Source organism: Hypomesus transpacificus, unplaced genomic scaffold, assembly GCF_021917145.1.
Source record: "Hypomesus transpacificus isolate Combined female unplaced genomic scaffold, fHypTra1 scaffold_218, whole genome shotgun sequence".
NCBI lineage: Eukaryota > Metazoa > Chordata > Actinopteri > Osmeriformes > Osmeridae > Hypomesus > Hypomesus transpacificus.
This window is the reverse complement of record NW_025813755.1, coordinates 57,501-70,741: the sequence shown is the minus strand read 5'-3', so window position 1 is coordinate 70,741 and position 13,241 is coordinate 57,501. Positions and strand designations below refer to the sequence as shown.

General features: G+C 50.5%; 1 protein-coding gene across 2 annotated transcripts in view; it reads left to right on the top strand.

Annotated features, from left to right (window-relative positions):
• The window catches only part of LOC124462474 (serine/threonine-protein kinase BRSK2), a 113,974-nt gene that overhangs the window by 47,591 nt on the left and 53,142 nt on the right, over positions 1-13,241 (top strand). For both annotated transcript variants that reach the window (XM_047014064.1, XM_047014063.1), the window contains exon 2: positions 11,043-11,137. In XM_047014064.1, coding sequence (XP_046870020.1) covers positions 11,043-11,137 — 95 coding nt within the window. The remainder of the gene's footprint in view (positions 1-11,042; positions 11,138-13,241) is intronic.

The following is a 13,241-nucleotide window of genomic DNA, read 5'->3' as shown; positions in this document are numbered from 1 at the left end:
GTGTATGTGTGTGCGTGTGTGTGCGCATTAGAAATAGAAAGAGAAACAGAAAGTGAGAAAGGGTTAAAGTTCTTCTAAGTGCCATGTGTTTGTGTGTGCTTGTGTGTGAAAAGATGTATAGCATGGTGGTTAAGCCTAACAGCCCCCTTAAGTCCAGTTTAACAGATGTCTGTCTCACTGTCCCTTGTAGAAGAGGAAAGAGAGGAGGGACTTCTCTCTCCTAATCTCACTCTCTCTCTCTTTTTCCATTTTTACTTTAAGTGTAAGTCTCCTCCTATTATCTTCCCCCAACCTTCTTTCATCTCTGTGTCATCCCTCATTCCCTCTCTCTGTCTTTCTATTAAGCATTTTTGAAAGAAAGGTGTCTACGTCAAACAGCTTTGTTGTGTGTGTGTGTGTGTGTCAGTGTCAGGGGCAGTCTTCCAAGCACACTGACGTCGGTTCAGTCTCTGAGAAACCAGGCAATCAGAGCCCTGGCTAGCCTCCAAAACATCCGCCATCAGAATATTACTCACTGGCACACACACACACACATATGCACACACACACACTTGTGCACATACACGTACACACACACACATGCATGCGGGCTAAGATAGACACACAGATACACAAACACACACACACACAAGGTCATGGCTCTCACTTCCTGTCTTTACCTCATCTGTCTCGTTCCCCATCCTTCCAGGCCCTTAAAGCATCTTTAAGCACCTCCCCGAGGCAAACACACACACACACACACTCCTGTTACCGCATGGCCAGAACCCATGATGCAACAGAAGAGCCATCTCTCCTCCTTTTGTCGAAGAGAGAGGAGGGGGGTTTGGGGTTTGGAGGAAGGAGAATCAGAGGAATAGGGAGGGGGAGAGAGAGAGAGAGGGGGGGGGGGGGGGGGGGGAGGGGGAGGAGGGGGGGGGGGAATTTTGAGGGTAAAGGGAAAAATAGAGAGAGAGGGGGAGAGCGGAAGAGAGAAAAGCGGGATTGTGGGACTGAAGAGGAGACTGCAGAATAAGAAAATCAAACCTAGGAAACTAATGTCAAATTGATGGAAGTGAAAAGGATGGACAGAACTAGAAAGAAACAGAGAACGAGGGAGAGTTTCATTCCTGCAGGAAATGGTGAAGGACTGAGGGAGAGGGAGAGAGAGGACGAGGGTGAGAGAGGGAGAGAGATGGAGGTTTTGAGTGGTTAATAGCAATACACAGCTCGGCTCATTGGAATGCAGTAGTGGCCCTGGTAATGAGCTAGCTGGCATTGATGCATTGATTCAGCCAGGAGAGTCTTTCCTCACATAGATGTCAACAGCCACAACAATGGCTGCCAGCACAAACCTCTCAAATCTGTCCACCCTCACTCTCGTGACGGTCTCCTGTCCAGGCTCCTCCCCCTGCGCTGGACTGGACTGGTGCTCGTCTGACCAGGAGCCTCCGAGTGGAGCAGCTCGACTGTGAGCCAGTATGGGCAAACTTCTGCTCTCTCCTCTCTCTCCCCCGTCTCTTTCTCTCCTACTGCTCTGACCTTCACCCAGTGGGCATTTGGTTCTGCGTTTGTAGGGAACAGAGAGAGAAGAAAGTCAGGAAGAGGAGGAGGAAAGTGTGTGGAGTGGGGGAGTGCTTGAGACCACCCGCTGGGTGGTGGGTTTTGAACCTTCCCAGCTGTGGTAGTTTGAAGGGGGAAGAGAGGGAGAGAGGGAGGAGGGCCACATATACGTAAGTGTGCTTCTACTGCACTGCAGGGGGGGAGGGGGGGGGGGGGTCGTTTTGTCTCTCATACACACTCTTTACCCTTGTGCCTGTTGTGGGTCCACATTCCTTTTGCTAATCAACCGCGGCTAGCTGGCTGTCTCTGAGTGGACATGGCTGTAAATAATGTCTTCATTACTCCCCAAGTCCTGTACCCCATTCAGCTCTTGTTTTCTAAAGGTCACATGTAACATCTTCATGAAGTCTACCCGGGGTAATAAACTATAGTACCTACATGAAACAAATTCCTGGTGAGGAAAGTAAAACTGTGGCTGAAGTTTGTGTGTGTAGGGGTGTGTACGTGTAGGCCTGCGTGTGTTTGTGTGTGTCTGCGTGTGTGTGTGTTTTCTCTCAGAATGCCTTTGATCTGCAGCGTGTGAGAAAGTCTCATTCTGTTCAGGCTCCATCTCTATGGAGTCCTGAGTTTGGTAGCCGGAGCTTGCATCTGCTCATTAGAGTCCAATCACTGGGCCAAGATCAAGAAAAAAACAGACAATGAATGAGAACCAATCTCATCCTCTGAACACGCGGAGATGGGCTGGCCAGACAGGAATGAGCTCTCAATTAGTCGGCCAGAGGATGAGAGGATGGGAGAGGAGGAGGAGAAAAAAGGAGAAATGCCAACCCGGACGTCTCTTCCTGTCTGTCGTCTTGATCAGTGTCTCCTATCAGACCCAGCTTCCTGTGTCTGTTGATGAGCTGGGTCTGTGAGGGGGTCCGGGACGCGTTCCGTGTCGTCGGATCAAAGAGGGTTGATTACACTGATCGGACCGCGGCCTGGGTGCCTGATGAACAGGACGTTACTGACACAACACAAACGCCAATACGGAAAAAAAGACGGCTGAATTATACATGGGGCCTTGATTGATTAATCACTGTGTGTGTTTGTTTGTGTGTGTCTATGTTCCAGTCCTGCTGACATTGTTTGGGATTGATTATCTTTTATTACACTTTATAGCACTGGTGTTTACTTCACCAACACTAAAGCTAATGATTGTGTCAGTGGTGACAATGATGTTAATGTTGCTAGGGGTTTTTACGATGGACTGTAAAACACTTTATCGGCGGTTGGGGTTTCCACAGTGCATGTGCATGATCACGGTAGTTGTTTTACTTTTGCTGCAAATAAATTGATTGCGCCCTGAGGACAAACAAAGAGAAAGATGTGTACATGCATGCATAAGGAAAGGTGTGCATTGTATGTGTGTGTTAAGTGTGCGTGTTCCAATTTTAAAGACTAATACTGAACACTCATGTAGAGTGCAAGGTCCATTTCGAGTCTCGGCTTCAGCCAACGCCACTTTCTCCACTGTGTGTGTGTGTGTGTGTGCGTGTGCGCCCATGCAAGTGTGTGCGAGCCACCGTCTGAGTGAGAGACTGCCACTGTGTCCTAACAACTGTGCAAAGAGTGATTTTGTAATAGCAGGCCGTTGGATGTTTAATAATTCATCTCCGTGATGGGTTATCTAACAGCGAGCAGACAGCCAGTGTTACTCATTCTGTGGTGAGGCTGCATGGTAGAGCTAGCATCCAGGGGCTGTTCACTTGCAGCGTGTGTCGGAACCCGGAGCCGTGCGTCACCGGATCATCTGCACTCCGCTGGACAACGGCACGGTCACTTTGCTTCATTTATCTCCGTGCTCATACTGGGGGTGCGAGTGTGTGTGTTTGTGTGTCGTCAAGCCGTGACATTGTCTGTATGGAAAAGTGACACACGAAGACGAAACCATGAGAGCCAACTCCGCCCCCTCCTAAAGAGACACATGCGTCTTATACCTGTCAGTGCTGCCTCTCTTGTGCACACGCACGCGTGTATGCATGTGTGTGTGCCGGCTGCTGTGGCTGCTCTGTTGGGCCTCTTGTTGCTAATTAAAAGAAACCTGCTTGCATTATTCATGAGGCAGTAATTATGCATTCCTTTTGCTGAGCCACAGTCAGAGGCATTAAAAATAGATCTGAGTGCAACTGCCCCGCCCCTGTAGGCCCAACGCTCACTCTGTTTTGACTGCATCTCTCCATCTTTCTCGCCGTCTCTCGCGCTGTGCTGTCGTTCGTTTAGGTCCCGTTTTGTATGTTTTGACAATATCTCTCCCTCATTCTTTCTCTCTTTCTCTTCCTCCTATCCTCCTCCGCTCTCTCCCTCCCCTTCTTTCTCCCTCCCTCTTTCTTTCCTTCTGCTTCTCCTTCTTCTCTCTCTCTCTCTCTCTCTCTCTCTCTCTCTCTCTCTCTCTCTCTCTCTCTCTCTCTGCCTCTCTCTCTCTCTTTCTCTCTCTGTCTCTCTCTGTCTCTCTCTCTCTGTCTCTCTCTCTCTCTCTCTCTCTCTCTCTCTCTCTCTCTCTCTCTCTCTCTCTCTCTCTGTCTCTCTCTCTCTCTCTCTCACCCTCTCACCCACCCACCCTCTGGCCTCGTCCAAAGATGTGCAAAAGGTCTGGCATTCTGATGTTCCCGTTTGGGATTTGGGAAGAACATCCTCTCTGACAGTGTCTGTTTTTCCTCGACAGTCAGGCCCGGTCAGACGTCAGCTGTTCTGGATCCGTAAATGTTGCTTCCCTTCGTTAATAGGCTCTCTGTTTATAGACGACATTGCTCTACATCAGAGACCCATAGAACACTGTCAGAACAGTTGAGTGGATTATTTTCGTTTGTTTTGTTTGTGTTTGACCCTGAGGAGGATCTGAAAGAATAAGAGAGGCTATCTGTTCTTCCTGACAGGTTGGTTGGACTGCGTCCTCTCCTACCTCTCCCTGGGCCTGGCTGGGCCTCCTGCCTCTCTTTGTTTGGCTTGGTCGGCTGCCTCACACCATGCCGGCTTCCTTGTAGCCAGCCAGTCAGTCAGTCACGTCTGGCAAAGTTCTCCTCCCGGTTGTCACGACAACGTGGACTTCCTGAGCTGTTTTCCGCTGCATAATGTTGTTGACGTGCGTGCGTGGGTCCCCAACGACGCCGGCGCTTCGTTGCGGCGGCAGCAGGAGAGAGGGCTGGAGGCTGACGGAGGTGACGGGATGCTGAGGAGGTGTTCGCATGCATTTGCATATTGATGAGGCCTTGGCAGGGAGTGGGGGGGGAGCGTGCAAGGAGGGGGCCAATCAGGCAGTGGGTGAGATGACGGTGTCGAAACCTGAGCTGAGTCACTGCGGTGGTCCTGAGGCCATTTTTTGACGGCTCTCAGTTCTCCCTCACCTGCTCCGAGCTGGCGTGGTGCGCTTGCAGCTCCGCCCGCCTCGCTCCGCCCTCTTCTGCTCTGTCACCTGCACAAACAGGGTTCGATCGCGGGAGTGTGAGTCTGCTGCCCGTGTGTGTGTGTGTGAGATGGTCATGCGTAGATGTGGAAACTTGCATCAACAGATGGTGCCCCCCCTCCCACACACACACACACACAGCAGATGTTTGCTGCTGTACGGATTATAGCTGCCCCAAGGCACTCTGGGATTGGTCCTGCTCACAGTGTCACCTGACGACTGTCCCTGTGACAGCGACATACCCGTGCGTGTAACACCATGTCTGGGTGTGTGTGTGTGTGTTTGTAACTATGTGTGTATGTATACGTGTGTGGGTGTGCAGCATGTGTTCGGATTTGCATGTGTGTTTGGGTGTGTATGTATGTGCTGAAGACTGTGACTTCATTTGAAGCTAATTAGGTTACATCCTGTCTTTCCTTTAGCGAGCCTCAGAAGAAGAAGACAAATCATGTTTTCTTTCACTCTGACCTGATTCCTGAACACTTTAGAGAGTTCCTGCACTGCCGTGTTTAGTCAGGTGGTTAATGACTGTGCTTTGGGGAGACCCCTGCACTCCTCTTGCAACGTCTTCCTTTGTTGTGTTCCGGTTCTGCGGTCTCTCTCTGCGTGCGCCGAGCACAACTTCCCCCGTTTGAAGCCGCTCTGCTGGACTGGGCTGAGAGACTGCTGCTACCGGGCTGTTGCTGGGGAGTTTCAGTCTGGGTGGACTCTGCACACGTCTGACAGAAAGTAAAATGAGAGAGAGAGGCTGAGAAAAGACGGCGTGGGGGGGGAAGAGAGGGAGAGAAGAAAAGGGAGAAGAATAGGGAGAGAGAAAGGGGGAAAGGGAGGAAGAGGCTGTGAGAGATTTTCTTTTTCTTAGTAGTGAGTGAAAGCTGTTTGATCTCCTTCATGTTGACTTCCCTTGCGCTCTGTGACTCAACAGCTTTTTCTAGATTCTCCCTCCTTCTCTCTCCCGCTCTCTCTTTCCCTCCCTCTCTCTCTCTCTCTCTCTCTCTCTCTCTCTCTCTCTCTCTCTCTCTCTCTCTCTCTCTCTCTCTCTCTCTCTCTCTCTCTCTCTCTCTCTCTTGTAAAGTAAACACGGTGCAATGAAGACAAGGAAACGAAGGGCGGACTAAGTCTCCTCTCAGAGAGGAGATATCTTCTATACCTTCAGACTCGAGGTTCCGAGGGCCCCCCGAGGACTGATCTGAGATCATATTTGTGTTTGGTTCTGTTATAGCAGGAGTTTAAAAGCGGGGAGGGTAAACTGTTCCTAGATCTCTGCCGAAGGGCAACTCCCAGCCGGAGACCTAAGGGACAGAGAGCCAACCACCGTTAGACTCTGTTCCCCGACTACACGGATACTCTCTGGGTAAGATTAGCAGTTACCCAGAGAAAGGAGTGCTGAAGATATCTCCTTTTCTTGATGTGCTCTCCTCTTCACTGAGTTGCTGCCTGTTGGAAGTGAAGCTCTTCAGTAATAATCTTCCTCTAGCTCCCTGCACTGCGGGGAAGAAGTCCTGGTGTGTGTGTGTGTTTACGGTGTGTGTTTACGGGGGTGTGTGTACGTGGTGTGCGTCTGTGATGTGTTTTTTGCCTGTGTGGGTACATGTATGTGTGTCTGTCTGTTGCTATGTGTGTTTGCGGGGGGTGTAACTGTGCATGACTGTGTATGTTTCTGTATTCAAGTGTGGGTGTGTCTGTTTTGGGGTGTTACTGTGTGTGTGAGTGTGTGTGAGGAACAAGTGGAAATCACCAAGATTTCCTTTCAGGCACACCCTCGGGCTGGGTGTCCCCCTTTCATCCTGTGTTCTCCACCCCCACCCCCAGTGAGATCGATGGGCTGGGATATCAGGCCCACAGCGGGGGGTACCCCTCCATGGGTGTCCCTCACTCTGTCTAATGATAAATCGACTCATGATCGGCCTACTCTCTTAGCTCCGGAAATAGGCACAGGAGGAGGCCAAATGTGAGGCCTTCCTATCTAGGAAGCAGGGGCCGGGAAGGTGGAAGGGGCGGGGGGGTGGTGATGGGGGCGCCTCAGTTTCTCTGGGCTCGTTTGCTGGGCTCAGGGTTTGGCTGGCTTCACGTGGGATGACGGTGGATGCCTGAAATCTCCCACAGCAGATCAGAGAATCTTTTGAAAACGTCATTTTTCATTGGTACTCTTCATGTTCCTGACAGGGGTTCGAGGATTGGGCTGTGTTAGGGGGACAGCAGCGTGCCCAGGACTGATTCACTGTTGTGCGGGGCTCCACGGCTCAGCCAACCACTGTCAGCGTCCCGCGGCGTCTAGCCATGACGGCGATGACGGAGCTCGGTGGGAGACCGCGCTGAGGCACGTGTTGCTAGGCAGCAGACAGAGAGAGACAGAGCCAGGACACAGCCACACCTGGCTGTCTGGGGGGGGGGGGGGGGCAAGGGGGGGGGGCAGGGGGGGGGGGGCAGACCCAGGACCACCCAAACACTCCTAGCCTTCCTCTTCATATGAGGACCTCAGAGCACGTTCCTCTGACGTCACATCCTGTTTCCTACTGGGCCTCAGATGGGCGGCGGTGGGTTCGAGCAGAGCCACCGTAGGACTTTCAGGCTTGGTCTTCTCATCTTGCTCTTCATCTCTCTCGCGTTGCTGGGCCCGCAGTTCCAACGCAGCAGCTATGATCTGCTCATGCTCCACGAAACGCTGGGCTTGAAAGAGCCAATCAACTCTCTCTTTGTTCCCCATCTTCTCCAACTCTATTATTCATCTGTGATTTGTCTTAGCCAGCGGCTCCATGATTGAAACCATGACTTAAACATTAGACGCTGGCGGCTTCCATATCCCAGCGCCTCTCTTCTCGGACTCGCCGGCTGGCTTTTAGGCTCGCTGGACCGTGGACGGAAGCCCCACGACCCCTGCCCCACCAGTCCAGCCAGGGCCGGCCCGGTTGCTCCCCATCAGGTCCTTAATCACAGAAGCCTTTGGAAACTGAGGAGGGCCAGAGCCGGCATGGAGGGCCCCGGGGTCAGTCGATGGAGGCCTCTCCAGCCCACATGTCCCCAGCCACTGTCATTACTCTGACATTGTTGTGAAAGCGAGAGCTTTTGATGCTATTGATCAGGGAGGAGCGGGGCGGAGACAGCGGATCGATGAACTTGCTGATTCAGTGGTGTGGCAAAATACGGTCAGCTTGATTGTCTGGCAAAACTAGTGTGTGTGTGTGTGTGTGTGTGTGTGTGTTTGTGTGTGTGTACCCACACAGAAAATGTGTGTGTGTGTAAGTGGTGAGAGTCTGTAAGATCTGTAAAATAAAATTTGAAGTCTGTAAATACAATGTCATTTGGAAATCGTCAAAGAAAGCATCTAAACCGTGCATGCGTGTGTGTGTGTGTGGGTATGTGTGTGTGTCTGCAAAGATAACATATTGCCTCATAGGGACACAAAAAGGGAGTACAGTGTTCCTGTGGGAGGTCATGCTAGCACTCCATAGTCAATGCATGTTCTTTATTCTCACCTACACACACACCCCACATACACATACAGCTCCACCTGCAGCAGGGTAATCTCCTCTGTCTCTACCTGTGGTGTCTGATCCTGTGTGCTCTCAGCCAGAGCTGCGTGTTTGAAGCTCGGTTCAAAGTCAGGGTGCCCCTGAGCCTTGCCAGATTCAGCCCCAAGCCCCCTACTCCTCCCTGGGCATGCTTCTCTGGCAGCCTCCCCTGTCTCCCTGGCCCTCCCCAGCTTTCCCCAGCATCCCCAGACAGAGGCCCTGGGCTCAGCAGGTTCAACCCAGGCTCAGAGGACCTCCCTGGGGGGAGAGCACTGACAGGTGAAGGGGCCAGGAAGACTACTAACTCTATCACTTTCATTATCCGGGATTAACTGGAAGGGAAAGGCCTAGGTCTTGTCTGGATCATGGCAAAGGCAGGGAGAGATTGAGAGGGAGAAACAGAGGGAGAGAGTGAGAGAGTGGTTTAGTGAAACAAAAATAGAGGTCAAGTAGCGGTCAAGATGCGTCTGGGAGCAGTCACATGAATGTGCCATACTTGTGTCCAGATGACTTGCAACTGCTATTGTAATGAGATGTTTTCTCTGGTTATGGTCCATAAACACATCGTCCTGTTGATGTGGCCTGCTCTCATGAACACAGTGGTATTAGAAGAAGATGGATGGTGAGGGGATAATCGAGTTAACTTCCTCTGTGTTCTGCAGGCAAACATTTTCTCTTTAATGTATTTATCATGATTATTCCTGTCTGCCTGGCGGCCATTAACTTGTGATTACCATCTTCTTAGGCCTAATGGGCCTCTCGCTTTCTTTCTGTCTTTCTGTCTTTCTTTCGTACTCTGTCCCTTGTTCTCTAACCCTTTCTTTATGTTCTTCCATCCTCTTTCTCTCTCTCTCTCTCTCTCTCTCTCTCTCTCTCTCTCTCTCTCTCTCTCTCTCTCTGACACACACACAATTTTTACCCTTTGTGTTTTCTTTTCACTCCATGTGAAAATACATCTTAATCAATCCAATTAAATTCAGTAGGCATATTTGGCATGAATGTTCAGATTAAACAGTGTAACCAAAGCTACCATAGTGGAGAACACACACATGCAATTATAAAAACACACCAGTCAAAATCAACCCATACATCAGACAATCAGAACACAAATTTCTATTTAATTAGTTGTGCATCATTACTGCACTCTCTCTCTCTCTCTCTCTCTGTCTCTCTGTCTCTCTCTCTCTCTCTCTCTCTCTCTCTCTCTTTCTCTCTCTCTCTCTCTCTCTCGCTCTCCTCGGCGTCGTTCCCATGGCTCCTGTATCTCCCCGCCTCCTCAAAGCCCATCGAAGGTCCTGTTGTGCTGCTTCAGAAGAGCTACAACAGCATAAAGAAACAGAGGAAGATGGAAAGGATGGAGAGAGAACAGAAAGTGAGGGGGAGAGAGAGAGAACAGATAAAGAGAGAGAGAAAGAGTTCCGTCTAGATAGTCTGTTTGTCTGATGGTCCATCCATCCATCCATCAGTCAGTCAGGGATGACTCCTTGTACCCCTGCTTGGTTCCAGTGCAGGGCCTATGTTCACCCTACTCCTGCCTGTCTGCAGCACATTGCTCATGGGGCCCACACCGGCACAAATGGAGAGGAGTCAGACACGGTGGAATCATTCCGAAGATTCAGCTCTGAGGCTTGTCTAAGCTGCAGCCTTTTGAGACTCCCAGTTAAAATGATCAGGCTCTGGAATCATTTTCTGAGCCCCGAAGATTTGGTCCCACCTGTGTCCCGTTTTGTCTCGGTGAAATCAGCAGTAAAGGGCTGATAATGTCTGTGTGTGTGTGTGTGTGTGTATCCATGCATACTTGTCTGTGTGTATGTTTGTACAGTGGAAGTCTCTGTTTGTATTGTTTGTTCTTTGTGCAAAACTCTGTACCTATTTGCCATCCTGATGTGCGTGTCTTACTCTCACAGATCCACAGTTGTAGTAATGGATTGCTGCTGTTGTCGTGTCTGCCCCGCTCGAGAGAATTCAACTCCTCCACTCCGCTAATAACTGCAAACCCATCCAGCTGTTCCTTCATCTGCAGTGTTTGTTAGTGTCTGCTTATCTTCCTGATGACATTTGAGAAGCCACTCTGTCGCTGCGTGCCATTCGGGGGATATACCTGTTTGTCGGGCGGAGAGCAAGGGGGAATTTGAAGCGGTTGTGTTTTTCATCTGAAACCTAATGCGTGTCTGAAGGAGAGGGGGGGGGGGGGGGGGGGGAAGCTGCCATCTGGATGGGGACGGTTACTGTGCCTGACGCCCTGTTGTTCAACACATTAGCACCTCTGACTGATGGGAAGTGGTGTTGGAGGCGTTAGCGGGAGGAGCACACTGCCGTGTGTTGACTTGATTCACCTGAAACCTTTCGTTTTGTCCTTGCGCTGCGTGTCATATCCTGCCTTTGCCTCGGCCTCCACGTCTCATTTGAGCGGCCAGTGACATCGAAGGACCCATCTAATAATGCTTAGCTGTCTGTGCTAGGCTATGTCCTAACCTACGTCTTCTGTGTGTGTGTCTGTATGTGCGCGCTTGCGTGTGGATGTGTGTGTGTGTGTGTGTTTATTGCAGGTCTGGTCAAGTTGGGGATCCACTGTGTCACGTGCCAGAAAGTCGCCATCAAGATAGTGAACCGGGAGAAGCTGAGTGAGTCAGTACTAATGAAGGTAAGACCACGCCGGCCCAGGACCCTGCTGGGCGCTCTCCCATGTCTCCTCATCAGTCCCTCCCTTGTGCCAGATCAAGGAGCGACCTCATCGGGTGCATGGCGTGTTTGATGAGGAGGAGGAAGGCTTCCGTTTTGTCTGATGTCCCGTCGAATCACATGGCCTGTTTGACCAGCACAACCCAGCAGGTTGCAGGGATGTCTGGATGGTGAATCGTGATGGGTTTCACCAGCCTCTGCTTGACAACAGAGGCTAAGACGAGGCACACGACCGATTTCATAAGAGGGTGCCGACCAAGGATTGTACAAACAAAAAATACATAATTTCAAGGATTGTATAAAGAAGGAAACATCAAAAACACCCTACTGTTAATATTCCAGCATTCAGTGTGCCGATACAGAATAGTTCCCATGTGCTTCTTTCCACCTTCCTCTGACAGCTCAGTGGCTGTTCTCAGTCCTTGATTCCAAGCAGGATTGCCTGATTATAACCAGCTCTATGTGCTTTGACTTTCTCTGTCATCTATTCAGTTTGGGTCTCTAAGGAGACTAATAGGACTAAGCTAGGTTTTCTCAAGCTTATCAATCCTCAAATACCTCTCTAGTCACAGCACTGAGTAGTGCGGCAGTTGGAATTTGCATGTTAAGAACCAGCAAGGACCCTCGTGGGTTGCCATATTAACTGCCTGTTCATAAAGAAAGTATTTCTGAAGAGGAGCCGGTAATTGGTACCTCTGCGTTGGTTCGTACCGGGTGTGAGAAGGGAAGGGGGGGGTAATTGTGTTTCATGGGACAGAGTGTCTGGTGTAATTGTTCAGATGTGAGATGCAGAGTGATTCACACCGGAGAAACCTTTAACTCCAGCTGATCTGCTGATGGAAATTGTGTGAGGTTTGCCTTCTCTCCGCTGAGGCAGTGTTCTACTGTGAGGCAGTTCTACTGTGAGGCAGTGTTCTACTGTGAGGCAGTGTTCTACTGTGAGAGGCAGTGTTCTACTGTGAGGCAGTGTTCTACTGTGAGGCAGTGTTCTAATGTGTGGCAGTGTTCTACTGTGAGGCAGTGTTCTACTGTGAGGCAGTGTTCTACTGTGAAAGGCAGTGTTCTACTGTGAGGCAGTGTTCTACTGTGAGGCAGTGTTCTACTGTGAGAGGCAGTGTTCTACTGTGAGGCAGTGTTCTACTGTGAGGCAGTGTTCTACTGTGAAAGGCAGTGTTCTACTGTGAGGCAGTGTTCTACTGTGAGGCAGTGTTCTACTGTGAGAGGCAAAATGAAAATCCTGAATCTCGTCTCAGGACTTGAGGTTCCTGGAGGCCATGCAGTATCCTGACAGGTCATGTGAGGCCGTCCACGCCCACTTTAACTTTCTGTGTTTGTATATGTCTGGGGATGTCCTACAGTACACTAACTAACATCTCCTCTCTGGCATGTTAGGCTAGGTGGTGAGCTTGAGAAATAGGGGGTCCATTTCTGTTGACAAAGCAGTCAGTGACAGGTGTGTGGGTGTGTTTTGTTTGTGTGTGTGGAGGGGTGTGTGTCTGTGTGTGTCATATCCCAGGTGTATTGTCTCATCCTCCCCAGTAGAAGCTCTCTCTGTCGATTTCAGTGGAATTGTACATTCAGCTGACTCTGCATGCCTGGCCCAATTACTGCACTGGGATACTGTCATTCTGCTGTTGAGTTCTGGTCCCTGGAGTATGTGTGTATATGTGTGTGTGTGTGTGTGTGATTGCGTGTGCGTGCGTGTGTGAGTGTCTGAAATGATGGACGGAACTGTTAGAGGTGTTTCCCCGTCCTCAGATCTCTTCTGCCCGACCGATCTCTTCATGCTCACATATGTTATTGCTGTGTTTCTCCCAGACACTTGTATGCCTTATTAAGCTCCAGATGTTTGCTTGGATCTGGGCCTGAGCTTTCACAGGAAACCGCACACATCACACCAGCTGTATCGGAAAAGTAGAACGAGTAGAACTTGAAGAAATGGGGTTGAGGCGGCCGATTTAAAAAGAGAAAGTTCCTCCGTGGAGGGCAGGTCGTTGGGCAGGTTCCAGACGGTCCACGGGTCAGCTGTCAGGGTCAGGGCTCTCTAACTGCAGGAAACATGGCGG